We start from the raw sequence: 26,039 nt of genomic DNA, 5'->3' as shown, positions 1-26,039 counted from the left end.
AAACACTAACTGAGATGCCTGCAGAGCACAGGTGGAGGCTCCTCAGGAAAAATGTTCTGCTCCTCAAGGCTGCTCAATTCTAAATAAACATGTGCCACAAAAGTGTTAACTRCTGAAGGAGCAGAGATAATAAATTACAAACCTCAAATTGCAATGTGATCCTGCAGTTCTGCTACCTCTAGCACTTAGGCATTTTACCTTTCCTTTTATGGTATCTTCTTAATTATGATTAATGAATTTCAATGATTAGTGCTGTTTCAAAAAAACCCAGGTGGTTTCATTTGCCACCTCAAGATGTCACTGTAGCTGGAGATAAAACTGCCCTGCAAGACAGCTACACATTTCCATACCTTAATAAACTTGAAACTTTAAAAAAATATGATTCTATTTCTAAATTTCAAGGGTTTATAATATCTGTTTTGGGGATAATTACAACTCTGCAGGCGTCTTCATAACAAAGCCCAATAAATTATCTATGTTCAAACTTTTAATATATTTTTCTTCCCCTAGGAATTTTCATAAACAGTATTTTGATGATTTGAAGCAACAGTGAGGATGAAAGAGAATTTTGCCATGTGGTGTTTCCARTAATTCAAAGATGTATAATGTCAATTGCTTACTTATTTATTTTAATACTTACAGCTTGCACCAGTACATTTTATTGCTTTGAAACAGCACACAGCAGCAGGTCAGGATTATTGTGGGTTTACATCCTGTTAGTTTCTAAGTAAATTGTCTGTTTTCTTGTGACTTTGTCACTTCCCTTACATCTTCTCTGATGAGCTGATCTAATGCAATTGATATGCTTCTTTCTCAACCTTTGCAATTAATAAAATTTATCCTTTATTAAAAATTMTGATGATTTTATTACAAAAAGGTTATTGCTGGAATAGGAATTTCAAGCTCTTGTTACAAATAATTTRAATACTTCTGCCAAAGAAAAGTGGCGTCTTATCCTGAAGTCCTCACTGCTTACTAAAGTGAGTTTTAAAAATCAAAACTGAAATCTGAACACAGAAGAATTTTCATTTGTTTAAACACAATAGATAAGAAAAATTTTGAAAGCACTAATGCACTTAGTGCTTTTGGACTTGAGACATGTTACGTAGAYAAGTTTACATGAACAATAAAATATGAGTGCTTATAATGAAGGTACCTAAATTTTTAAAATGGAATGAGTGGCAAATATTTAACTACTGTRATATCTATTCATCTGAACACTAAAAAGATGATTAAGTTCTAGGGGAAAGCTGGCAGCTTACTTTTGTCTGAAAATCGCTATTTTTTTCTTCCCTCTGTAGATCTATTASTGTCTCTCAGAGCACCAGTGCTCTAGCACTAAATGTTCTAAATGCTGTGTGTTACCAGAAGGATAAATTTATTAATATTTTTAAAACAGTATTAATGGTCTGGCACRAATCACATCAAGTCACTCTCAAAATGTTACACTGTGCATGTTCTGAATGTTCTAGGGTAAATATCTGTTGGTTCTGACAAGTTTTTTTTTGTTATCAGAAAAGGAAGGGAAAATTTCATGACTAGTAAGGACATGGCTGCTCTTAGAAGAGCAAAGCCATGAACAAAGCCCATACAATTTCTCTCCAGACTTTTTTAGTTAAAATCCTCCTTTAACAGTTCTAACAACATTATAGCTTGTTGCTTCTCCTGACAGTCCATAAAAAGGGAAAAATTTGAAAAAGTACTTTCTCTGGTCCAAAACATAAGAAATTGTGCAGTTATAAGTAAAGTATTAACAATTAAAAAATCTGCAAAAGCCTGTCTTCAGTCTTGATACTTTCTGTAAGCACTTGCAGAGAGTCTCAAAACTCTYGCTAAGAGGGGAAATGCAGGGAAGAGAGTAACAAGGAGCAGTGAGTCCTCTGGCCATTCTCATCTGCTCAGTGTAATGAACCTCGTGTTCCTACACACTGCAGCCATACTATCACTACGTGCAGAGCACCAGTGCAGCTGGGTGATAAACATTTTAAACATGACAGCTGACAAAACTGCCTGCTAATTAATTTTAACACATTTAAGTTACATTCCATTAAGTTGCCTCCCACCTCCTATACAAAAAAAAAAACTCCAAAACAAAGTATGCAGTGGGAATGCTGGGTACCAACTGTTTCATTCCAATATGGGCTGGTATTGCAGCATCCTGCCCACCCTGTTTATGTATTTTCTTCAATGCCAAGAAGTGCTCAAGTATTGAATGTTCAAACCATTAATCAATTTTAGCTTTACCCAGTATGACAAAGCCATTATATTTGAGTTGCTGCAGTTCCCTCATTGTCCACATCAGTTATGCAGTTTCTAAGATCACCAGGATCACAAAGCAAACCACTCCAAACAACTTAATGGAGACTGCAATCAGCACAAACCAGGCACCAGACTGTCACCTCAGTTAAACAGATCCTCATGAAACTGCAGAGATGAAAAAGCCCTATCTGCCAATATCATGTTTTCAGTTTGCTAACAGCACTTTGTTTTCCCTCTCCTTTCAATGAGAAAGGAGTCTCCATGGATTTGTTTTATTTATCTGAAAGGTTGAAATCAACAGCTCTGAAAAAATATTCACTACTTAACGCTGACAGTTAAATATACCCCAAATCCCCCAATCAAAATCAAAGCTTCCTTTGGCAGTGTACAAACTGAATATATATCAAAGCTAGTCTCCAAAGTTAGCAATGTGCCAGAAAGAAATTAAAATCCCYTAAGAAGTAATTCTATATATTTTCTGTCTGAATACTAACTTTCCCCCCTTTTGATACCCACAACAGTTTATCCACTGCATTTACTGCATTGCTTAATTGTGCATCCCAGCCTAGCAGCAAGCTGACTTTCTGGAATGCTGCTGCAATCTGTCAGAGTGGCTGTGGCATCACTTCACACCATAAATTCTTCTTTTGGCCATTCCCATCGTTTCCACTTCCATGTRCTATCCTCTGCAGAGATCACTTGTTTTCCTGTTGGGATCTCCTGAGCAGTTGTTACGCAGTGAGAAAGAGCAAAACCCAAAATGTTTAAAAGTGAATTAGCTACCCTGGCTCAAGGTAAAACTGCTGACAGCAGCTGCTTTACCTCAGTGACACCACAGGGCCACCAAGGGCTGCACTCAACTGAGCTGCTTGGGAAGTGCTGCTCAGGGATTCTTCCTTTTCCTGTGAAGTTCTTCTGGGATGAGTTACCTTTCTCTTTACAGCCTCTAGAYATGCTACTTCTCTGGAAATACACCAGGAAGGGGAGGAAGACAGCATGAGAGAGAGAAAATATATATTTAAGATGCAGAAAGAATGCAGCAATRGCCATAAATAAATGTAATGGGAAAACTTGGAAAATATATCTGGCCATCAGACATCAGGTGTGAGACAACCTATTTACAGGAATAGAGGGAAAAATTCCCTTCAGCTTAGAAAATGAGGGACAAYACATCCAAGAGGGGAGGTTTTGATKCAGTTGCTTKTGACACTGCTGTTGYTAGACCAGATATAAGTGAACTCACAAGGTCCATTTTTGCTCTAAGCTGTCATGTTCTCTTCTAAACCTACTCAACTGTGTCTCAGAGATCAGCTTGTTAACTGAGAAAAGTGGGATGATTCCTGTCCTGGATTCTGGAAAAGAGTGATAGATTATTCTATTGGCAGTCATATTCTCAAAATATAGCTAGAAGCTGGATGCACATTTATTCTGTAACTAAATGTTGCAGGATATCCATTGAAACAAGTTTAAGAAGATCTCCTACTTCATGTATTATGTGAAACGGGACATTCTTTGTATACTTTTCAAAAGAGAAAAAAATAACTTACATTAAAAATACATTCTCTTGTCTTTTTGTGTGAATTCTAGGTTTTATGAATCCCTCCGATGGCCTTATACATTCATACTATGCTCTGGCGTTCAAGAAAAAACTATCTCAGTCCCATTTCCCATTAGAAATAAACTCTCCTTTAAATGGCTTCAGCCATATATGCATTTTATTCATGGCAAGCCGAAGCAGTTTTTAAATTAAGTTTGACATGTTAGTTATAGCTTTCAACTTAAGCCTATATATAACCTATAGGTGACACAAAAAAACTAATGGAAAGCATTTCTTTTTTTTAATATGATTTACAAAACAATGTGAAAAATAACCCCTAAGCTCTATCTAAATAGATTCCAGCTTTTCACAGTGAGCTATATAACTCACCATATATTTTCATTTGTGGTTTCTGGATAGCAGAAGATATTGAATTAGGCATCAAACCTTCACATCATTCTTTCAGAATCCAGTGGGTATGTGCTGGACTGAATGGCCAGGAATAATCATGTCRTTCCCTTTGGCATAGTCTTAAAAAGATTCTGAGAGCGCTGGGGGAAATTTCTCTAAGAAAATACAAAGCAGGCTCAGAATGCCCAAATCACGCAGCTTTGGTCATAAAGAAAAACTGCAGCTCGTGCAGACACTGAAAACAGCTTTAATTTAGATAAGTAATGGATCAATAGCAATGAAGCCAGCATCAGGATGGATTTCAAACCAGGGTAGTTACCCCAGTGAAGAACCTGGCATCTCAGTGGGACCCAATCATTCTGTGAGGCTGAAACTTTACTGCTTCTTTCCGAACAAGCCACTTCACAACATACAGCTGCATCCTAACACTGCATGTACACTTCCAGCTTTGGTACAGATGTACCTTAGTGCAGAAAACAAACAGGAATGCCACTATTCAAAAAAATCAAAATCAATACTGGAAGYTGATTCAAAATTATCAAAATATACTGGAAATAGCATTCAGCCAGCCAGCAGCATAAGGGAATCTATTTATAGTCATCACTTGGTCCTCTCAAACACTAGCACTCTGGTCAGACACAATGCTCAGACTGCTTCAGGGCTAGTACTACTCAAAAATACTAAGAAAATAGGTACTTTAAGTACAATCATATGCAGCAGAGCTCAGACCCTGTCAATGATACTGTCATTTTGGTGATGCTGCTGAACAGGCCATTCTGCTGAAACCCAAGCAGGGAGAACTGGTTCCATATTGTGGGGGCTGTCACCACTCCTGGTCCCTACTGGGACCTCARTAAAAACCTGATGTTTTTAAACCAATGAAGTAGAAGGCTAGAAGCAGCTCTCAGGTGCTGCAAAATGTCWTCCATGGTAAGATGAATTGATAATWTATKATCARACACTTTGTGSTCTCTGTTTGGCTGCCAACCCCATGGCTGAGCTACTAAAACAGAGCTGCTCTTATGTTATAGCCTCAARTGCACTCAAACCYAATTTAAGATCCACCTTTTGCTCTGAAGCTGAAACCATGCTAGCAGTGAAAATGAGSCTGACTGCATCCAAATCTGCACTTACAAAATTAAAGGCAAGATTTCCTTAGCAGAGGATACTTGGCTGTCAAATTTACAACCACCAGAGATCACACCCTCCCTCAAATCTTCACACTTGACTTTCCTCTCTAATGAAAAAAAAGATGGTTGCAATAAGCCATGGTTGTATTTTTTAATGCCACCACTTTTTTGTGTATGGGAAGTAAAAGGAGACTTATGACTTCCCCAGGGACAGTACATTTCCAGATATATGAAAGAATAAGCAGATATTGCTTAGCATCTCAAAGCCTTGTCTATAGAGGCACTGTAGATACACACAGTTAATAAGAGATAAAAGTCCTGGCCCTAGACAGCTTCCAGTCAAAACAGATGAAAGGATGAGGGGGAAAAAAGAACAATATTATCCTATTTTTTTAATATATCTATATATATGAAAGCAAAGAACTGAGAAAATAGGTCATTTGCCCAGGACTGGAAGGAAAGCCTGTAAATATGAATTTAAACTTATTACTTCCCAAGTCTCAGTCTGGTGCCATATTTCTCCCAAAACAGCATATTAAGAAAATACCATAAATAACAAAGCAAAGTGCAGATCAGCAGGATCACAAATAAAATACCATATAGAAAAGTGCGTATGAACAGTTCTGATTTAATAAAACTTCCTCTTATGTCCACTTTGGCTGTTTCACTACCAAAGGCTGGCAAATACATGCTCTTGTACCAAAAAGTCATTGTGAAACAACCCCCCTGTTTTAATTTCTAGTTATCTACCATAATACATTGATCCATGTGTGGACCACAGACAAAACGCTTTTCATGGCTGAAAYGTGAGATTGAAACACAAGAGAGGAATTCCCTCCTGGATATAAAGGAAAAGGAGAATATTAATATGCATCTAGAGAAGACTCAGGAAAAAGAGTGGAATGTCTATCTGAGAGCTACYTGTAGCTGCATTTTTTGCTGCTTATTTTATATGTTTTTTCTCTAGATACAATTGACTATATTGCAGTAAAAAAAAAATAGTTCAAAATTCTCACCATTCCCACAGTATCTGTATTTCTCTAGCACTTCTATTTGAAGAAGTCTTTTTTAAAACAGAARCAAACTCTTTAATAAAATACCCTACGGTGGCAAATACATAAATCTCTCACATTGTCCTCAGAGCCTGTCTCTTTAGGATTATTATAGATTAGATTATCATGAAAAGGAAGATTTAAATGTCTTATTTACCTGAACAGCATCATAATACATTTTCTTGCCATCTTCATCTGTCTTGTCTGACATCAGCCATGCCTTGAGCAGATATTCATAAAAGCTATCCCCAAGCCCTCCAATGGAGACATGATCTTAATAGGGAAGAAAGAGATTGAACAACAATTTCATCTTCAGCCAGGACAATAAAACACAATTACAGTTTGAAACAGTGTATTTAATGATCTATTTCTACAACATCTTTAATAAATGTAAGCCTGGAACCTCAGGAAAARACTTTACTGGTGTATGCAGAGAATTATTTCTTTTATTGCTAAATTTTTAATCTCACTAAAGCGTCAAAGCTGTTTCATATCCACAATGTGCCGCAGGAGTTTATGGCAAAGAAAAAAGAATTTATATGTGTTAATTTTAATTCATGTAGTCTATTCCATACCAAACTGTGTTTAAGTTCTATTTTTTTATTCTAAAAAGGAAAACCACAGAAAGTGCTCTTTGATTTGATAAAGGCTTTCCCTTCTTTATGTGCAGGCATTGCTCTTTTAGTCACTAACTCTCCATTTAAGTCACTTCATAAGAAAGGCTTTTAGCTCCTTACTGCAGAGTTGAATTTCAGGTTATTTAGTGGTATTTCAAAATGCTGAGCCATTTGTTTAAAAATAATACGACATTTTTGAACAGCTGACTGCTCACAGAACTGAGCAATGGTTTGGAAGGAAAAAAAAAGGACTTCACCACATCTACAGAGGATTAGCTGCTGTGAGACTGCTTTGTTCTGYCCTGTGCTTACTATGTGAAAAGATCTGGTACTACAGGTGCTGTGATTATTCAATTGCACAATTTAGAATGTGACTCTGCAAACACTAACACCACACAAGCCAGATATTCGACATCAGTTGYACCAGTGATGGGAAAATTAGTGATGCTCTCAGCTGCTTGTACAAGATTGTACCCACTTGCTGTCCAGGAACCTAAAAGATYCTTGGCAAAATTTTGATGGATTATCATGATTTCAGCAAGGATCTCCTAAATAAATTAAATTCTACAGCTATATATACATGTACAGTGTTTTTCTAAGCTCCATTAAGTTAAGAAGAATAGCTAAAGGTTTATTTTTGAAACTCGGTGCTGTCTGGTAAAATTAAGTGACTTGGCATTTACAAATTCTTCAGTGAAAAGTTTTCAAAGTGCTTTACCAGGACTACTCATTTATAATTGTCAATTTTCCAGCAGAGGAGGGATCTGCTAATTCCACTCAAGAAATCCCAGGATGGAGACGTTGTTGCAAGGATCACACAGCAAATCCCTGAGCCATACCACAAAATTCTGGGCACAAGAAAAGCAAAAAAAAAAACCAAACAAAAACCTGCATGGAATGATCCAGACTCATACAGTGAGATGCAGAAGGGTGGAAGGGTGAGTGATACTGAGCTCGCACTTCCTGACACCTAACTCTGATCTTAGCTTCAAAGTTATGCCCCTGTTGGTGGAATTCAAAAGAACACAGAGAATTTATTTTTATACTCCTTTGTATCTTCTCTCCATGGAAAGCCTCTCTTTTCACCTACCAGACAAGTTGTAAAGACATGCAAATGTAGAAGATACATATTTKTCTATTCAAACTGTACTAACAGTGTCCTTTTCCTCTAGTAGCCTGTGACATACAAAATATAATTCAGTTTTCTGAATGTATCCTGTCCCTTTGCCTACCAAATACATTGTATCATGAAATCTGGGTTTTAAACAGCTTTTTTCCCGCTTTCTATCCTCTTTCGAATGATATAGTGAAATTCTGAAAAGACTACACCATTTTTTAATTAAATGTTCATGATCCAAAAGGAAAAGAGGTTTCTTAAAACAATGGGAACATTTCCTATGATCAAAAGCTGATCTTTGAACAGTAGCATTTAAATGACCTTTACGGTTTCCTAAATAAATTACCATAGAAACCTCTGACATTTGCAAACTAAATAGCACAAGCAGAGTTTCATCAATAATAAGCCCTGTTATTATATACATTATTGCAGTAGACAAATCCAATTGACGCATGCTGCAGCAAATCACTGTCAGTTTACTGTCAAAATAACAAGGGCTAAATGAATTTACAGGAACAATGGCAGAGATCCAGCAGTGGCCTTCACAGCTACAGCACTGCTGGAGAAGAAACATTCAGAAAACCATTCCTCCCTCTCCACKTGATGTTTGAGAGAAAATATTTCTGTCTTGCACCAATTAAGAGTCTTGTTTGTTTTTTTTTCCTTCTGTTGTAATCAGCTGAAAGCARCCTAGAAAAGCAATCTGAAATAACACATCTTTCAAGTCTCACATTCTGATTTTCTCTGTGGGGAAAAATTTAGTTAATCAGTGCTGTAGAATGGAGACAACTGATATGGAAGWGATGCAGCAAGATGGAACTTGTCTTTTCTGCTTCAGCATGCCAGGGACAGACCTGCATCAGCATCTGTGCTCATCATTCACATGCACACAAACAYATTTATTTGTCAACACTGCATGTTATTGGAAAGCAAAGCTCGTATTTGCTATAAATTTTCTAGTGCACACCAACAAAAACTGGCATTTTGTGTGAATGAGGAGTGCTTGAGATAATAATTATAAAAAAAAATGGAAATAACAAAGGCCATAAGGCAGAATAAGTGTTTTGAGTGCTTTAAAATATATAAGGCAGAACCACTAACTGCCTCAGCCACGAGAAAGATCTGCTCTCATGAAGCATCAAAAAGCTGTTTCTGTGGCTGACAGAAGCCAAGAAAGGAGTGAACTGGTCCTGGCTCACAGGTGCTGAGATTGTCTCTAATCAAATCCAGTGCCTGTGGCTGCAGGATCAACATTTCCCATGGGAGGTTTGTGTGCCTTGCAAAGTCATGCTGATCCAACACGTGCAACAACTGGGGACACGACTCAGATCTGCAAAGGGATGTCAGGRTTTGTACCAACACACCAACCAGTCAGTGGTCATGCCTGCTGAGCTGCCACAGTGGCACAGAGATCTRCAGAAAGTACAGCAGACTGGGCAATGACAGGGGTACTTCCAACTTGTAAAGGAAAACGGTATTTGCCTTGATGGGAACATACAGCTGAACTGCACAATGTTTTTGGATATCTTTTTAACTCAGCGTGGCACAAAGCTTTCAAAATCAGATTTTAACCAATGAAATCACAGAAATCACAGAAATCACAGAATGGGTCAGGTTGAAAGGGGCCACAATGGATCATCTGGTCCAACCTCCCTGCACCAGCAGGGTCATCCTAGACACAGGATTGGGTCCAGATGGTTCTTGAGAATCTCCAGTGAAAGACACTCCCCAGCCTCTCCTCCTTTCAGAGGTAATCTGTTCCCATGCTCTATCACCTGAACAGAAAAGTTCCTCCTCATACTCAGGTAGAATTTTCTGTGTATCAGTTTCTTCCCATTGCCTCTYGTCCTATTGCCCCTCCAACCCCATGGGTCTTTGCCCATATTCTCATTTCCCTGGTCCTCAGGTTCCAGGGCCCCGATACTACTGTATGAGGACACCTGGGAAGGTGAGGTATATTGGGAGGGAATTCTCCTGCCAGCCCAAGCAGAAACCTGCTTCTACTCCCCTCCATCTTCAAGGTCCCTTCCTTCTGGCTGTGGTGATAGGACAGGGGATGCATGGCTTTTCATGAAGTTGCTATGCTAGAGAGCAGACACTTCTCTTTCCTGTGTGAAAAGTATTTATCCAGACTGTAGCCATTCCCATGAGGAGTCCAGAACTTTACTTCCACCTTGGCTGCATCCTAAACAAACTCTTATGTTATAAAACMTCTCCAGTCCTTTCCCTCTGTTTTACTGCCCGACCAACTGATACACTGGCAGTGACTAACCTGCCCATATCTTTTCAGACCATGACAGCCATATCTTGCTTGTTTTCATTTGATAATATAAGGAAGCAAAAATAAAAGGATACTGAGTTGCATGAATGGATGGATGGTGGCAGACTGAATGTAAGTAGGAAAAGTAGTAAAGTCTCTAGAATCATGATCCTGCATGCTGTGAAGACTTTGGACATATTGTAAAGATCAGAGAAAGTAAAGAACAAGAAGAAAAGACTCAGTCATCAGGAAGGGGCTAAGGAATTCAAGTAATTCAAGTATTTAATACTCTTTTCCTTCTAATTTTGATATCTTCAGTAATGGTTCCAAGGGGATTAATGCCATGACACATTTCTGTTTAGTTTGCYTCCTCAGTGGGTGGCATTAAACTTCAACAGAAATCACAGCTGTTATTAACTGGAAAGACTTATCTTATTATGTTATTTCCTTCAGTGGAGCCACACGACTCTAAAAATGTGGAATTTGATTCAGACAAGTTGATAATATTTCCTTATACATCTACTTCAGAGAGCACTTTAGATTTTTGAATAAGAGACYTCTGTAGTCCACAAATTCCTTTCCAAAGTCATACATATTCATACATTTCCCTGCTTCCACAAGCCATGCTGAAAGCTCAGAAAAAGTACATTAAAATACAGCAAGTAAGATTAATATTTCCGTATTTGTAGTATTTTTTACATTTTATAGGACCTCAGATATAAAGTAAGTTTCTATACCTTATGAAGGTCACAGAAACACATAAYAGTGACTAAAAGAAGTTAATGACAGCAAAGAGCAGACTGATAGGGCATAGTATCAAAGACTTGAGCTACTCACGCTGTCCCCACTGGCCACTGCTGGGATTCAGGTAGTTGGGGTAAAGGCCCTCTGGTTTATCCAGTCGATTTAGAACTTTTCGAATATTCATCACCTATTGGAAGGTACAAAAACACTAAGCACTGATCCATTTCTCCCACAAAATACAAGAGTGCAAATATACCTAAAAATACCCCTCCCTGCTGATCTTATTCGATACATACACCTAAACACCTCTGTGCAAYCATATCATGTTGGAAAAGCTGGTATYATCATGCAAACACRTTCCTGAAAACCTCAGGAGTTTCTGTGCCAACTGTCAGCAATGAAACAACACAACGGGAGCAAGCTCCAAAGCTCAGGACCCACCAGGCAGAGCATCTCCCTTCTGCCCAGGGTACTGAAACTCACTGGTTCTCTGCATTAACTAAGCTCAACTATGTCAGCATTATACCACCTTTACACCTAAATCAGAAATGCTATAAAATATTAAGCTTGTCACCTAGCTCAGATGTGGAAGTGAACTGTAAAGGAGTTTTTTTCCTGGAAAGGAGAGCGTGGCTGGAAGTGACTGAGCTTTCTACAAGCAGCTTGGCCAGCAGCAGGGAGCCAGGCAGCCCTGAGCGCTCTGCCGGCACTGCTAAGGAGCTCACTACAAATGAGATGCCCCGGGAAACAATTACAGTCCAGATGCTCTGCAGCTGGAGCCACATGAAATGAGTTACACTGAATTTTAGGATTCACAGAAAAAAACAAATGTAACAGCTTGGGAGAATGAGGATCCCGAGCACTGCAGGCCAGAAATCGTAACAAAAAGGTACTGACAGCTTCATTATAAAGCCCTGAGTGCCTAGAGACCCAGTGAAGTAGCTGCTGAAAAAGAAGATAAATTTACTTATACCAAGCTGCAGAAGGATTTCTGTTGTGGTACAAAGACTGCCTCCTGCATCTTGACACTACTCGTTGCCCAAATGCAGGCTGCAACAACTCCTAGACCTCAATTAATGAGTTCTTCTGTGAATACTTTGATGCAAAGCTTACTTCAGTGTTTCTCCTTCTTTATCAAGTGTACCAGCCGTGGAATGGTTTGCCTCGGAGGGCTTTGGAATCGCAATCTCTCAAGGGTTTTAAGAACAGCTTACATAAACAGATTCCCAGCATCTTGCAGCGAGAGCACAATGCCACTCTGCAGGAGAACCATAGGCTAGGATTTTTAAGGTACACACTTTCATTGTCTCTCAGTAGAACAGATKTTATGCATTAAATTACCATAAGTGTCAAAAGATAATCGACTTACATTGTCAATTTGTTTCTGGCTATTCCTCAGTGCTGCCACTCCCTCCCTATCTACTCCCCCCGCCCAGTTCAAWTTTTTTTAAGAGAAATTGTCCTTAAATTTACCCCTAAATGCATGAAAATCGCTAGGAGTTTGCTTCACAAAATTTATTCCAATGCTGACAACTGCAACTGACAATGCTGACAACTGCAGTAAAKCCACTTGGTCCTTAACCAATAATAATTTTAGATTTGGCTATTGCTTTTAGACCTACTGCTAAACACTTGGAGTCTCATTATTAGTTAGATTATTAAATTGATAATATCAGTTTTAGCTAACATGGGCTGGCTGCAGTAAGAATGTAAAATTAAAACAAGTTTTAATTAGCAAGTAAAAAGATAAATGATAAAGAACAGGACTTGCTTGGTATTAGTATATCAAAAAACAACACAAAATTGTTCAGGTGGGAACTGAGGAAAGGAGGAGCTCTTTCTATGGCTCATGTAAGTAAAAGGTATCCAGAAGACAATGTTTCCAAAATTTTGGAAGAATTAGTACGCACGTTTTGTCTAAGGATAGGATTTTGTTTTTCCTTTCCCTAAAGAGAGTTCAAAGCATGTTTCTTATAGGTCAGTGCAAGGAAGGGCTTTATGACCTCGCTGACAGCAGTGATGTTATACAGCATTTTGAAGAATAAACTTTTTGAAATTACCATGGCGCTTTGCCTTCTGTAGTCATCAATTATTATCTCGAATGTCAGGTTTTGTTTACACCCCATTAAGTAAAGACCTGAAGAAAGCTCTRCAGTCTGATTGTTTAATGTGATACTAATTTAGAACATAAACAGAAATKAAATGTTTTATGGGGCCATATATAAGAAGATACATCAGAATAATTTTGGGAAATATTTTTGACTTTTTAATACAAAAACATGCCAAGACGATTAGGGAAAATGTGACAAATGCTTACAACTGAGGAAAATCAAAATCTCTTCCCACTCATATTAGTCYTAAATATGTGATTTATCTTTTACAACATCATTTGGACTGAGCAGTCTAACCTTTTCAGCAAAGACAGGGTTTCCAGACAGGTGGCTCAAATGTACAAACTCCAGATGCAAAGTCCCAAATTCTGCCAAAATGCTGCTTCCTCCAGACGCCCATGGCCAATTTCGACCGATTCCACTAAGATGGGGGAAGAGAAAGACAGAAAATAATGATGAGTATCTTACAAGGCAATGTTAACGAAATATAATGGGCAGTAGCTATACYGCTACCATGAGAAGATAATTAATCTAAAATATACTTAATATATATGGATATATGAGAAAGATTSTCATATGTCACTGGTTTTCCCCTGTACTTAACACAATAAACCTCTCCAATTCTATGTCTACAGTGCAGTTGTTTATTGACTTAAAATAATGTACTTATACAGAATAGGCTTTAAGTTAGAAGTACTGAAATGCAGCACATCCTTTGTAACAAGTGARAATTTAATAGGGCAGGATAAGTATCTATTGTCTGTCTGGGCACTCTTACCAAGATGAGTAATTTCAGTTTTAATTAAGACCTAAGGATACTTCACAGCAAAATGAATCTCAGGATTTGTGTTGAGAACAAAGAAAAGCACATTTATTGCTAAATCCCCACTAGAAACTATGCTGGTTGAGACTCAGGATGGCAGGTCTACTGAAGTTTCATTACAAGAAAGGTGCTTTTGTTTTTCTCCTTGAAACTTCCAGCAGCAATATTCAGAAAAAAACCCCTGAAATTAAAGAAAAGTCAGCCAGTGTTCCAGAGCATCTAGGTGGATAATGGCATATTAGACTGGCATATTATTAGTAKCAATGTTACATATAAATACACTTATTAGATACTGGAATGTCTTCCTYATTTCCAAGTTGTAAACAGCATTAAACACAAACATCCAAATATAAATAAAGTTTTAATTTTACTTTTACACAAAAGCAGCCACTACAGACATCAATTAGCAGTTGCACAACCACGAAAACACGGTATTCTTCCTGAGTTAAAATGTGAATTAAAAAGCCCAAAACCAGCAAAAAATCCAGTAAACCATGATGGAATATACGTTATACTAAATATATTTTAAAATATAATTAATAATCAGATATATTAAAATATTTTCTTCAAAAGATCATCTATAACTGAAGTTTAACCAATACATGGAAATTAAGACTCCATTAAATCAATTTCCCCACTAGCTATATTAACATGTTATTTTGAGGTTTCTGCCAGGCACACAAAACAAATCCAAGTCATTAAACTTTAAAAACAGAAAAGTCTACAGAGACCACAAAGGAAAGAGATCTTATGAGGCTCCCCTGGTTTACCATAAAGATGCAAGAGGCTGGGACACACGGAAGTCCTCTGACGTAAATAATTGCCCAAAAATTGTTACCAATCTTCATAGCTGCAGACCAAAATCAATGCCACAATGAAATCAGGGTACTGCAAAGATGCACACTATCCAAATTGGATATAGTATTTGTGAGACTGAATCAGAAGACAAGTTTAATGGGGTCTAAATATCTCATTTTAAGAACTACCTTCCAAAGATTAAAATACTTTTTACATTGTKAAGAGAAAACCCCACCTGATTTACAAGCTGTCTGCACTTCAATCTACTGTGGAAGGGAATTTTTTGAGAGGTAACATAAAAGCATCAGGTATGACAGAAAATAGAATCAAAGTGAGTACTGCAGACAACATGTCTRGCAACCTCTTCTCTGCAGTCTGAAGAACTTACAGTTATAGACTGATTATTCACCCAAGAGTAGACCCCATCTCTGGTACACACCGTCTCAAGTTCTAACTCTTGACTTCTGGATGAAAATGTTTTAGCTTGTTTTCAAATCACCCAGACTAAAAGAGCTGACATAAAGTTCACAGGAAGAAAAAAAAATCGGAATTAAAAAAAGTTACCATGTCGTGGTGCAAATGGAAAAAGCACACTTGCTTTTTCCTATCAAGTTTCTCAATCAATCTCAAAGTGAAAACATCGAGCTGTTCCTGCAGCAAGGCATCAACCAAAATTGACAGAAAACATAATAGAGTCCCTATTTGCACTCCGCCCCGGTGTCTGCTGATATCAATACAACCTGCCACAACACTTTGAKGTAGTGTGTTTTGTTAACCAGGAAAATTTCCAAACACAGCTGTCAAAAGGTTTTCTGCATGGAGCAACGTGTTTTGCCATAAGTGGAAGATTCTTCTTGTTTAAGATGGTTTGAAAATTATAAACTTGCATTCTTTGCTCTTATTATATAAAAGGGTAGAAATAAACATCTATGTTACATCTTATGCGCTATTTAATGTAGCTTTCCTTTTTTTCAGTTGGGTCAGTTTTCAGTTGGGCTTTAACTTTTAACAGTATCTTGTCTTAAAAAAAAAAAAGAAAATGAAGAGGGTGGTCTTTTACAAGCCATCTCCCCTTCCCCCAAACCTAAATATTGAATGCTTTTAAACAGAACAGGAGTTAAAAAAGAGAACAAAGGAAATGGAAAAAGACATCTGTGTCAAGGATTATAAACAATGAACACATTTATAAATTACTTGAGGTGCCCTAGAAAATAACATGCAATAAATAAATGTAATAGCTCAGTAWATCTTAGTAACTAGGCATAGTAAAATACTGATTTCTGCTCATGCATGAGACAACATAACCAGTRCTCCCAACTCAGACATTTTTCAAGCTCTTCATCATTACCATTATCAGGGTGAACAAAAACTTCTAGTAAAAAAAGTTTTTTAAAAAAATCAATGCTATTTACTCTTCAGCCATRAAATCAGTGCTGGGTTTTTCATTACTCCTCAGTTACGAAGTTATTCACTGTATTCCTGAAGTCTTGAGATGCAAAACTGAGTCTCTGAAGAAAGGTTTTATTTCTTCTCCCAAGCTTTAGTAAACTTATTGCAAGTTCCTACTTTTTTTCTTTTTCTGGGGGTGCCCATTGCTCAAGTCAAGAAACCACAGCAGCAATCTGAACCCAAAAATGATCAGGACATTCAGGGAATTCTCCAGAGATGGCTTATGACTGTGCCAAACTTATGTCCAGATCACTCCTCCCAATCGAAGCAAAACCTGTAAAGCATGGAAAAACTTTTGCATCTTATTTTTACTCAGTTTAATGTCACAAATATCTTGTAAGCTGACAAATGCACTTTTCAGAAAGATGGAAGACAGCAAAGGGGACCAGGTACGATACTCTTTATATTAGCTGCTTTCCTTTATCTTGCTTTCTTCTTGTAATTTACTTTGCCACTGAATTGTTCAATTTTACCATGTTGATATTCACTACAACCTGCACTGTGTCAGTCTTGTACTGATATCAGAGTCAAAAACAAAACTACTGCACACTTCAGGAAGGAAAGAGGGAAGGAGAAACACTACTCAAACTTCTTTGAAGATCCAGAAGAGTACTAAAATATTATCAGTTCACAGGGCACTATTTTAAACTCTCGCAAATCACTGTGCCTAAAATCATACATTTTACACTCTATAAAACACACAAAATATTATTTCTAACATATTGTAACATATCCATAGAACTTTAAGACTTATTATAACTAGTATTGTGCAAGTAAGAGAAATTTGAAGTGAAGATCTGTACCGGAGAAATGGGATCAGACAGGTTTATAATATTTCTCACTTATTTTATACATTTTGTTTCCAAACACTGATKGCCACAGAATCTGAAAATCAGTGTTTGTAATTCTGCTGCCATTCATTCTTGGGAAACACGAGCCTGATTGACCTGGGTTGCTGKTAACTCAGCTCAGTATTTTTCCAGCAGGCCACAGTTGGTCCATCTGTACATAAGAACAGAAAGGATGAGATCACCAAATCTTCTAAAATGTACAGAGTGTACTAAGAGAGGGAACCACAGAGGAAATATAAATATTCAAAGGTTGCTTTTTTTAAAATGACTGAAATTCAGAGACACGACAATATTTAAAAGAGTTTAAAAAAATTATGCTCCATCCCCAATATATATAAAGCAGCAKCTAATTTTCTGCTGAAAGGAAAAGCAAATCCTTAGGGAAACTGCACAAATATTTCAAAGGGTCAAAACACTTATCAAAATTCTTGTCATCAGTGAGCAGAACTGTTTGTCTCTGCAGACAACTTGTTTATTATACCCCAACCTTTCCTGGAGGATGCCAGGACAACTCTGCAAGCTGGAGACAGAGAAAGAAGTCAGATTTTCAATATTTAATACAAAATGCACCAGCACAACGGACTAGTCAGTATCTTCCTGCAGAGTTGGCCAGTAAAAAGGTGAGAGGCCAGAATAAAAGAGATCCAGCAGCAACAAAGTGAAGTGTCCAAGCACCGCTGTTGAGAAAAATTTAAGGATTAAATATGAAAATAACTTCCAATGGCCTCTTTGGATTTTACTAATGATGATTTATTTTTTCTGTAAGAAATTACCCTATGGTTGTGGGTGAAAATGCAAAATGCTACAATAGAGAAATGAGCAGATGGCTCTGTGGAGGGTCCTTTGAAATGCACCAGAGCTGAGACTCAAACTGGAGCATGCAGGTTGTGCCTGGTACTACCAGTGATTCTGGGGGCCAAGGAGGATTTGCCTGGCAAACACAGCTTGTGAGTGGATTTGGTTGGGTTTAATCCTGTTTTCGGAGCAACCTGCAGGAGCAGAGAGCCACCCAACCCAGCCTGCAGAACCTGGCTCACCTCACTCCACACCACCAGCTGCTCCTCACACAACTCCTCACACACCAGCTGACACCCAGCACAAGAGGGACCTTCCCAAATGGAAGCCAAGAAACAYGCAGAGGGTGTTGCAAAGGACATACAAACTTTTCTGCAGCTTTCTTTATCCTCCTTCCCCTGCCTAGCACRCCACATTGCACTTCATGTTTCTCCTTAAGTCTCAACCCCCAAGCACACATGCCATGGAAACAGAACTAATGTAGAATTATTAGAGCTTTTTTTGTAAAAGAAAACCACAAATCATCCACCACTTTGTTCCGCAAAGGAAGCCTGTGGTCCCCAGACAATTCTGAAAGCATAATACGATGGCTTTTCCATGTTTTAGCCTTAAAATGATGAGCACATGTCATTTGGCTGCACAGCTGAAAGCCCACGCTGTAATTGAGCCAGAGGATGCTGTGAGCCAGCTCAGGTCTGACCACGAGAGAAGGTGGGAAATGTGAGAGCACTGCAGCTCCAGCAAGGGTACTCACCAAAATTAATCTCTTTGGGGCTCCCCTGATAATCAGTATAGGGAGATATCAGAATTAAATCACTTCGCAGAGGAGATTAAACKGAAGATGGAGCCTTTCCTGTTACAGATTAAACCCAGGGAGACCTGTCTCTTACAGTTACCCCTTGCCAGGTGCCCAAATCTCAAAATTTCAATTAGCTTCACAGGTACCAGATGGATTTTTTAACTCACTGCAGGCTAATACACATAAGAAAAGGGAGGATTGGAGATAAACACTCTGAAATGTTATATTTTTAAATCTTTAATTACATAAAAGGTTTTTTCCTAGCTCACAATTTATCTTTAATGWTTTTTTTTGGAACTAGATGATTTTTAAGGTCTGTTCCAATCCAAACCATTCTATGAGCCCATATTTCAATCCAGTAAGAACAATCCCCAAGSGCACAGTCCATTTTGGCAGAATGGCTCATTATTCCTATGTCTTCCTTTTATAAAAAGTCAATATAAGTACMTAGCATCCAGTCCCAGCATTTCTAATAAATTTCATATATGGCCAAAGSCTTCAGTCTATTTCTCTTTGGTCATTACCAGTCTTCCACAATATTTTAATTAATTAAATCAAGTAAATCTCCTTAGAACAAATGAAGAGAAGTCAGTAAACCATCAGGTTTTTCATTTACATATTTTGTACCTATTTGTGATTTTTACCAAAATATATTTAAGAGATCAAGTTGCTATGGAGCCATGGATGGAACAAAGTACATCAAAATGCCAAATAAAACTTAATTGCTTTCAGCACTTCCTAGGCAAATGATCAAACTCAAACCCCAATAATTAATATGTTCTAAATATACACTCACACAATCAACATAGAAATAAGCAAATACTGGGGAAAAAAAATTTTATGGATACTACAGTGGCATATTCTAGCAGAGTAGGCTAGGATAACCCTGCTTGGGCAGGGAGGTTGGACCAGATGATCCACTGTGGTCCCTTCCAACCTGACCCATTCTGTGATTCTGTGATCCCCTAGCAAAGGGAGGCAAATGGCAGCCAAAAGGATGGTTCTCAGATGCCTTTTTCATAGAGTATCTAATGTTTCATGCATTATTTAGGATTGCCACATTTGAAAATACTTTCATAAGAATAATTTTTTGGATTGCCTTGAATGGAACAATTTGTCAATGTGTCACCAAAAAAAAAAAAAAAAAAAGGGGGGGTGCTTCTCTTTCCAGAAACCAACGCTGATCATTAGCTACACATTCCTTCCTAACAACGTGCTGAGAGGATAAATCTAATACCACAGACCACACTGGGGAAGTTGAAGGATRGTCTGCTGTTAATACTTCTTAGAAGAGGTTCCCTTCAAACTCCTGTGCTACATTTTTCTCTTTTTAGGACTGCAGTTAACTAAGAAAGCTAACAAACTATGGTGCATGATTTGATTTATTAAGAAGCTGTTAAGAAAAATTTTAATTACAGGTTCATATTTTAAAGCAAAAGTAAAAACAAACTCAACTGCGGAGCACACAGGCAACATTTGGTGAAGTTTCAACTGCTCTATTTGAGAAATTACATGCTCAAAAGATTTTTTTTTTAATTTACTTCTTCCTACCCCACCTTCCAAAGCACAATATATGGGATCCTGGTGTAAAGGCCTGTCTTCACAAGCACTGAAACCGATGATTTATTTGTTAATGCTTCAAAGATATTTAATGTGTTTTTGTTTTCCCCTTACCAGGCAAATCATCCTTACCCCTGTTTGAGAGAAGAAAGAAAGATACAGAAATCCTATATTTGCCCACACCACTGGCACTCAACTCTGCCACCCAAACCTTGTGGTGGGAGCTGCMGAGGCAGAGTCGAACTGGGGAACCTGTGACAGCACAATCACAGTAACTGCATTTTTCTACCCCTGGTAGCAAGTGTGAAGATCTTCCCATCCAACTTCCACTAAACAGCAATTAACTTCTTGCAGGTCTAAGTGGTCCCAGAATCACCCAAGGCACCCAGACTCCTGCTGGAGCTCTGACTTTTTCACAGTATCCCTTCTCTGAGACAGGCAGCTGGAGACAGCAGAAAAAGAAACTGAAAATCAGCTGGCTACCCTAGAGGGTAGCTTTTGATGTCTGTTTTATTCCTCTTTGTAAGGAGGATCATGTAGGCAAATTCTAACAGCAGGTTAGTTTTTCAGCTGTGACAATAAAGGTGTTAACTACTGCCCTTGCCTTACTACAGCTTCCTGCTCAGCCGAGCTGCCCTCTCTGAATATTGAATTACATCAGCTATTCCCTGGAGTGGTGGTCTCTAGGGATGCTGATTTAGCAGCAGGAGGCAGACAGAGAATTAGCACCATCAGCAAGCCCAGTAGGAAGAGTAACAAAAGTGGTTAGTCAATTTTATGGTACAACAGGGAATAAAAACATTCCTGTGCTGTAACGTCAGACAAAACRCGAATGTTTTTTACTGCAACAAGTGAGATGATGAAAAGGTATAGGCTCARGAGCTATTAGTTTGAGTACATTAATTTTGTCTTTTTGCCTATTTGTATTCAGTGTCAGCATTAATATATGCTGATCTCCTGGCCTCTTCAGTGATGCCAGTGCAGGAGATGCTTCCATTTGCACTGGAGACACAAACACATCCTCATTCTGTCTGGAAATGACAGCAAAAAAATCAGATTGCTATGGCTAACTCTGTTCATCATTAGAGAAACTACCAGCAAAGCTGAAAAAATGCTAATATGAAACAGATTTTAAAACACAATCCCTGCTTTTCTCTGTGAAGTTCATCAGGTCCTTCAAAGGCAATGTATGTGGCCACTTTCCCAACCAAACATTACAGAGATGTCTATCTGTTATAACAGGGCAGAAGAAGAATAATGTCCTTGCTTCCCTTGTCAGTTTTAGAAAGATGGGACCAGTCACAACAGTTTTGTGGTTCTTGAAAATTAACAGTTGTTTCAGAGACCCTACACTGGCTTGGCACATCAGTTGCACTGTCTGTGGTTACATTTTTCAAGAAGAAAAGTTACCCTCCTCCCAGCATTTTTCCTTTTTATCTGTATAAGGAAACATACCCAGAGACCTTTAAAGCTGCCCTAGAAGATCACTGTCTCTTTCCTGTACTTGCAGACAAAAGGGTACAATGTTCAAATGTTATCCAGTGGACTGATCTTCACTGTGGAGACCACTCAACAGGCATTTTCTCTTGAAACTGGGCAGAACAGCAACAGGGGCTGAAGAGCACTGGTAATGTAAAAGCAGAAAGTGAGCAGGAGGTACATGAAGTACAAAAGTTCCAGTGCCAGCCTGTGCTGTGSCCTCTGCCAGGACAGTCCCCACTTCCCAGCAGGATCACTCAGCAATGGTGGACACAGGGGARGCGAGGGAGTTCTGTCTGCCCCACATCCAAGTTGTTCTCCACGAAAACCCACTAAATATTCTCTGTGGTGAAATGTGTCTGCTCCTGATGAGATCAGAGCAGTGATGGCTCCTGGGGAGCACTGAAGTGACAGGACACTGCAGTGAATGGAAAGAGCAGACAGGGAGCAGGAAGAGCCAAGACCCAGGTGGAGACCAAAATGCCAGAGAGAACCAAGACAAAGAGGAAACAATCTCATCTGCCTCTGGAGAGCAGCAGAGAATAAGCTAAARCCAGTGAAATTGCCTGTGGGAAGACCATGCTTTACTGTATGCATTGAGTCTCACAGGGAATAAAAAATGAATCACCCCTTCCATGGGCTCCAAAAACCACCAGAAAAACACCATTGTATACTTATTTTGTGGGCTGATGCATGTTTTTTGGGCATCTGGATCTAGTGATACTGTGTCTATGGCTGCTTAAAATAATCCATCTTATTTTTACAAAACAGTCCATTCAGACTGTTGGGTTGCTTTGTTTACATCAAATTCCTGTAGCATTTCTCTGTGGAATAAGACGGAATTTCTTTAGGATTTTACAGGCAGGGTCTGTACAACCCTTTCCTTATGGCTGTCTGCCCCGTGACACTTCTCASATTTCTGGTGCTCCAAAGGGGCATCACAGCTTGTGGAGCTGGCACTCTGTGGCAAACCAACAGAGCACTGAGCTCACATTTATGTACCCTCATGGAGGAGCATGAGAAAGGGAGAGAAAATTAACAGTGAGGCATTATGTGATCTGAAATATCACTGTGAGATGTGTCAAGTGCATAAAGGTAATTTTCAGTGTCACCATCTAAATCTGCACTAAAACTGCACTTGTTACCAAAATAATTTCTGATAAAAGTTATCTGAGCACAGCAYGGACCTGCACGTCTCCCACAACACACTAATGAATAAACTAAACAATTCATGCTTCCTGCTACTTTATGCACTAAGGTTTAATTAATCAATTCCGAAGGCTAAAAAAGCCAGAGGGAATAGAACACAACAGAGCAACGCTAGAGATAATAAGTACTAGCATGGACTACTCTTAATCAGGTCCCCRGAGAGAAGTGAAAATAACAGGAAATGAAAGAAATGAATGGAATTTCAGAGTTCTGCCATCCATGTTGTAAGTTAAGAGGGTGTAAAAGAAGGTGGTATTAGAATGAAATTCCCTGCTCTGGCAAGTGGTGTAACTCAGTGTTACTGACAGTTAAAAAACTTAGTTTTTTCTTGCTTTGCTTAGGGTGCTGTTTCTTTGGATTTGCTTTTTTAACTCCTGCCTCTGAGAAGCCAATGTAAAACACCTTCTCAACAAATTCACTGGGCAGAAAAACAATTAAGAATTTTGGAAGAGTCTATGAGAAACTGATCTTGCAGACAGGACAAAATCTCAGTATTTGGTCTTTTCTGTCTGATGAAGACTTAAAAGACCAGCTAAAGATTGAAAGCACCAAAGCAGAGATGGCAAGTGACACTTATATGTAATTTCTCAGTAACTAATTTCTACTTTCCTACTTCCTAGCACTAATTTTTCAATACCCTAAATAATCCTAATCTCAGTCTCAGTAATTTAAAACATACCTGTATTGCTCTTGTCTATACAGTTCATATTCATTCCTTATCATCTAACAGTAAATCTGAAAAGTGGATTTAATCTTTTGCTTCTCTGAACTCAATTAGCTCGTATTAGCTTCTCATGTCATGAGAATATTTTATGTGGGTTCACAGTCATACAGGTTAAAGTCTTTCAAAGCACCTAGTGATGCTTTTATTGTCCTTGATGCCACATGTGGCGCCATTGAGTGTTTGAATCATAGAATCAAACCATTACACTAACGGCGTGGCTCTGTTATTAAAAATAATGGGCTGACAAGTTGCAAAGGTCTGTTTCAAGCTGTTTTGTAGCCAGCAGTCATTGCGAGGAGCCTATGTCAAAGGCTTGCTGACTGACAGTCAATTATTTCCCCTTCTAATGCAGCTGCTGGATCAACAGTGGTTTCAGATGCTGGACAGCTTGTCACAGGACCTGCAGCTGTGACATTCATCGGGTATTAACATTAACAAATGCTGAAAATTACACTTGCATATGCATTTGCAGATACGTGCATCAATCTAAACATGTACAATACAGAGACACTGTTGTGGAGGGAAACCTCTCTCCAGTATCTGCTGTCACAGATGCTGTGACAGCTGCATGAAACTCTACTGAAATGGCATTCTGGTTCACCAAAAGGGACAGCTTCCTCGGATTAGAAAAACTGAAGTAGTCTTTTCCAGACTAGCGTTGYGAAAGACATAATCTGTTTTGACAAAATGCTTTAAGAAAAGTATAAATGTCCTCTTCTTCCAGTCTGCTTCAATCTTCTTGTTTCTCTTTACCCACACATTGCTGTGTCATATAAATCCATTTGCTCTGGGATCAGATAAACATTTGTTTTTCACAGTGCCAGTCACTAAGGCCTTGATCCTTACTCACAGCAATGGAAAGACTTGTGGTCGATTCMACAGGCACCGATTGAGCATTAAAATCCTGTAACTGTCACTAAAAATGCTGCAGACAATAAGTTAATATGAATACAGGGAGTCCCAGACTGAAACACCATTATCAGWGTATAAATCCTTTCCATTAATACCCTTCAGATTTGGGAAATGAGAGATGGTTCTCTTTCTAAAAATCAGTGACACAGTGTTGAAAAAGTTTGTTTTGCCAGCAAATGACACATTTGCTTTTGCACAGTTTTGTCCTTCAATGCCTACTAACCATATAAAAATAAAATTGAAGCCAATACTTTAAAGAAGTACTCATGTGCAATTTACATCCTTTTCCCCAACTTTTTACATTTACAGATGACCCATTTATTSAGTATAATCCAGGCAATTTAACAGCAAAGAGCTATGCTTATTTTTCTCAAATGACATTAGTTTCAGGCATATCACTAAGCTAGAGGAAGGTATACATGGTATTTATCAGTTTCTGATTCTGAATGTTATGCTTTTGCTCCATGTTTAATAAACAATAAATTTTATTTTATTGGATCACATATTTATAAGTGAATCAAGACCATCACTATTTTCATCATCACAGAAAACAACCAATGGCTAAAATATGATCAAATTCATTAATTAAGGCATGATCAAGAAAATTTCCTACTGTACAGCTGGCAAATGAAAAAAAMCAAAAAACAACTCAACAAACCAACAAATGACACATCATCTAATATGTACCTGATTTTCACCTGAGGAAATAACCCTATTCCATGTTTCCTGTGATAAGAGTTGCTATTATCAGTTATTCAGCTGCTTCCACCTAACCCCGAATTTCATCAATAATCTCCTTGTTATTACTTCAAGCAACAAACACCTTTTTACAGCTGCTGCTCATCTTATGGATGAGTTATTTACAAGAAGCCAGCGATGCTGACTATCTTAGTTGACAAGGTACAACACAACACAGCTTAATTCTCAGATAACCACTAAAAATTATGATCCAGGATAATCAGGATATACCATAGAGAAAAGAAAAAAAAGGACAAAAATTATCTCAAAAACTCAGGAAAGCTAGATTAGTCAAGACTCRTATACTAAAAGAAAAAATAAYTTTGTTCYRTAATCTTTTTGCAKTATTAAATTACRAAAATACCTCACTATAGTAAATATCCTGAAGAAGGAAAGGAGTTTTCCAACCAATTACTTAACAATCCAATAGAGCTGAAAAAGGCAGAAAGACATTTGGTAGAGTGTAAAATGAGAAGTACCAAACATTTCTTCTAAAAGTACTTAAAAAATATAATCACAATCCATCAACTAAAATTCATGGCCACATTTAAGATATTCCTTGGAGGATTTTGTAAACCAGATTATCAGATAATAAAGGACCTGACCTCAAGTAGTCAAATAAGCATTTCCTAACAGTAATGGGATTTTAATCAATACAATGAAA

General features: G+C 38.2%; 1 protein-coding gene across 1 annotated transcript in view; it reads right to left on the bottom strand.

Annotated features, from left to right (window-relative positions):
* Positions 1-26,039, bottom strand: part of MAN1A1 (mannosidase alpha class 1A member 1) — a 133,599-nt gene that overhangs the window by 12,945 nt on the left and 94,615 nt on the right. Inside the window, exons 6-8 of the mRNA XM_057368977.1 lie at positions 13,536-13,659; positions 11,221-11,314; positions 6,547-6,662 (exon numbers count right to left, since the gene is read on the bottom strand). Coding sequence (XP_057224960.1) covers positions 6,547-6,662; positions 11,221-11,314; positions 13,536-13,659 — 334 coding nt within the window. The remainder of the gene's footprint in view (positions 1-6,546; positions 6,663-11,220; positions 11,315-13,535; positions 13,660-26,039) is intronic.

This window comes from Malurus melanocephalus, unplaced genomic scaffold, assembly GCF_030028575.1.
Source record: "Malurus melanocephalus ecotype Western Australia unplaced genomic scaffold, MMel_1.1 scaffold_100, whole genome shotgun sequence".
In the NCBI taxonomy this organism is placed as follows: domain Eukaryota; kingdom Metazoa; phylum Chordata; class Aves; order Passeriformes; family Maluridae; genus Malurus; species Malurus melanocephalus.
Note: the sequence above shows the minus strand (reverse complement) of the source record. Positions and strands in the feature narration are given on the sequence as shown.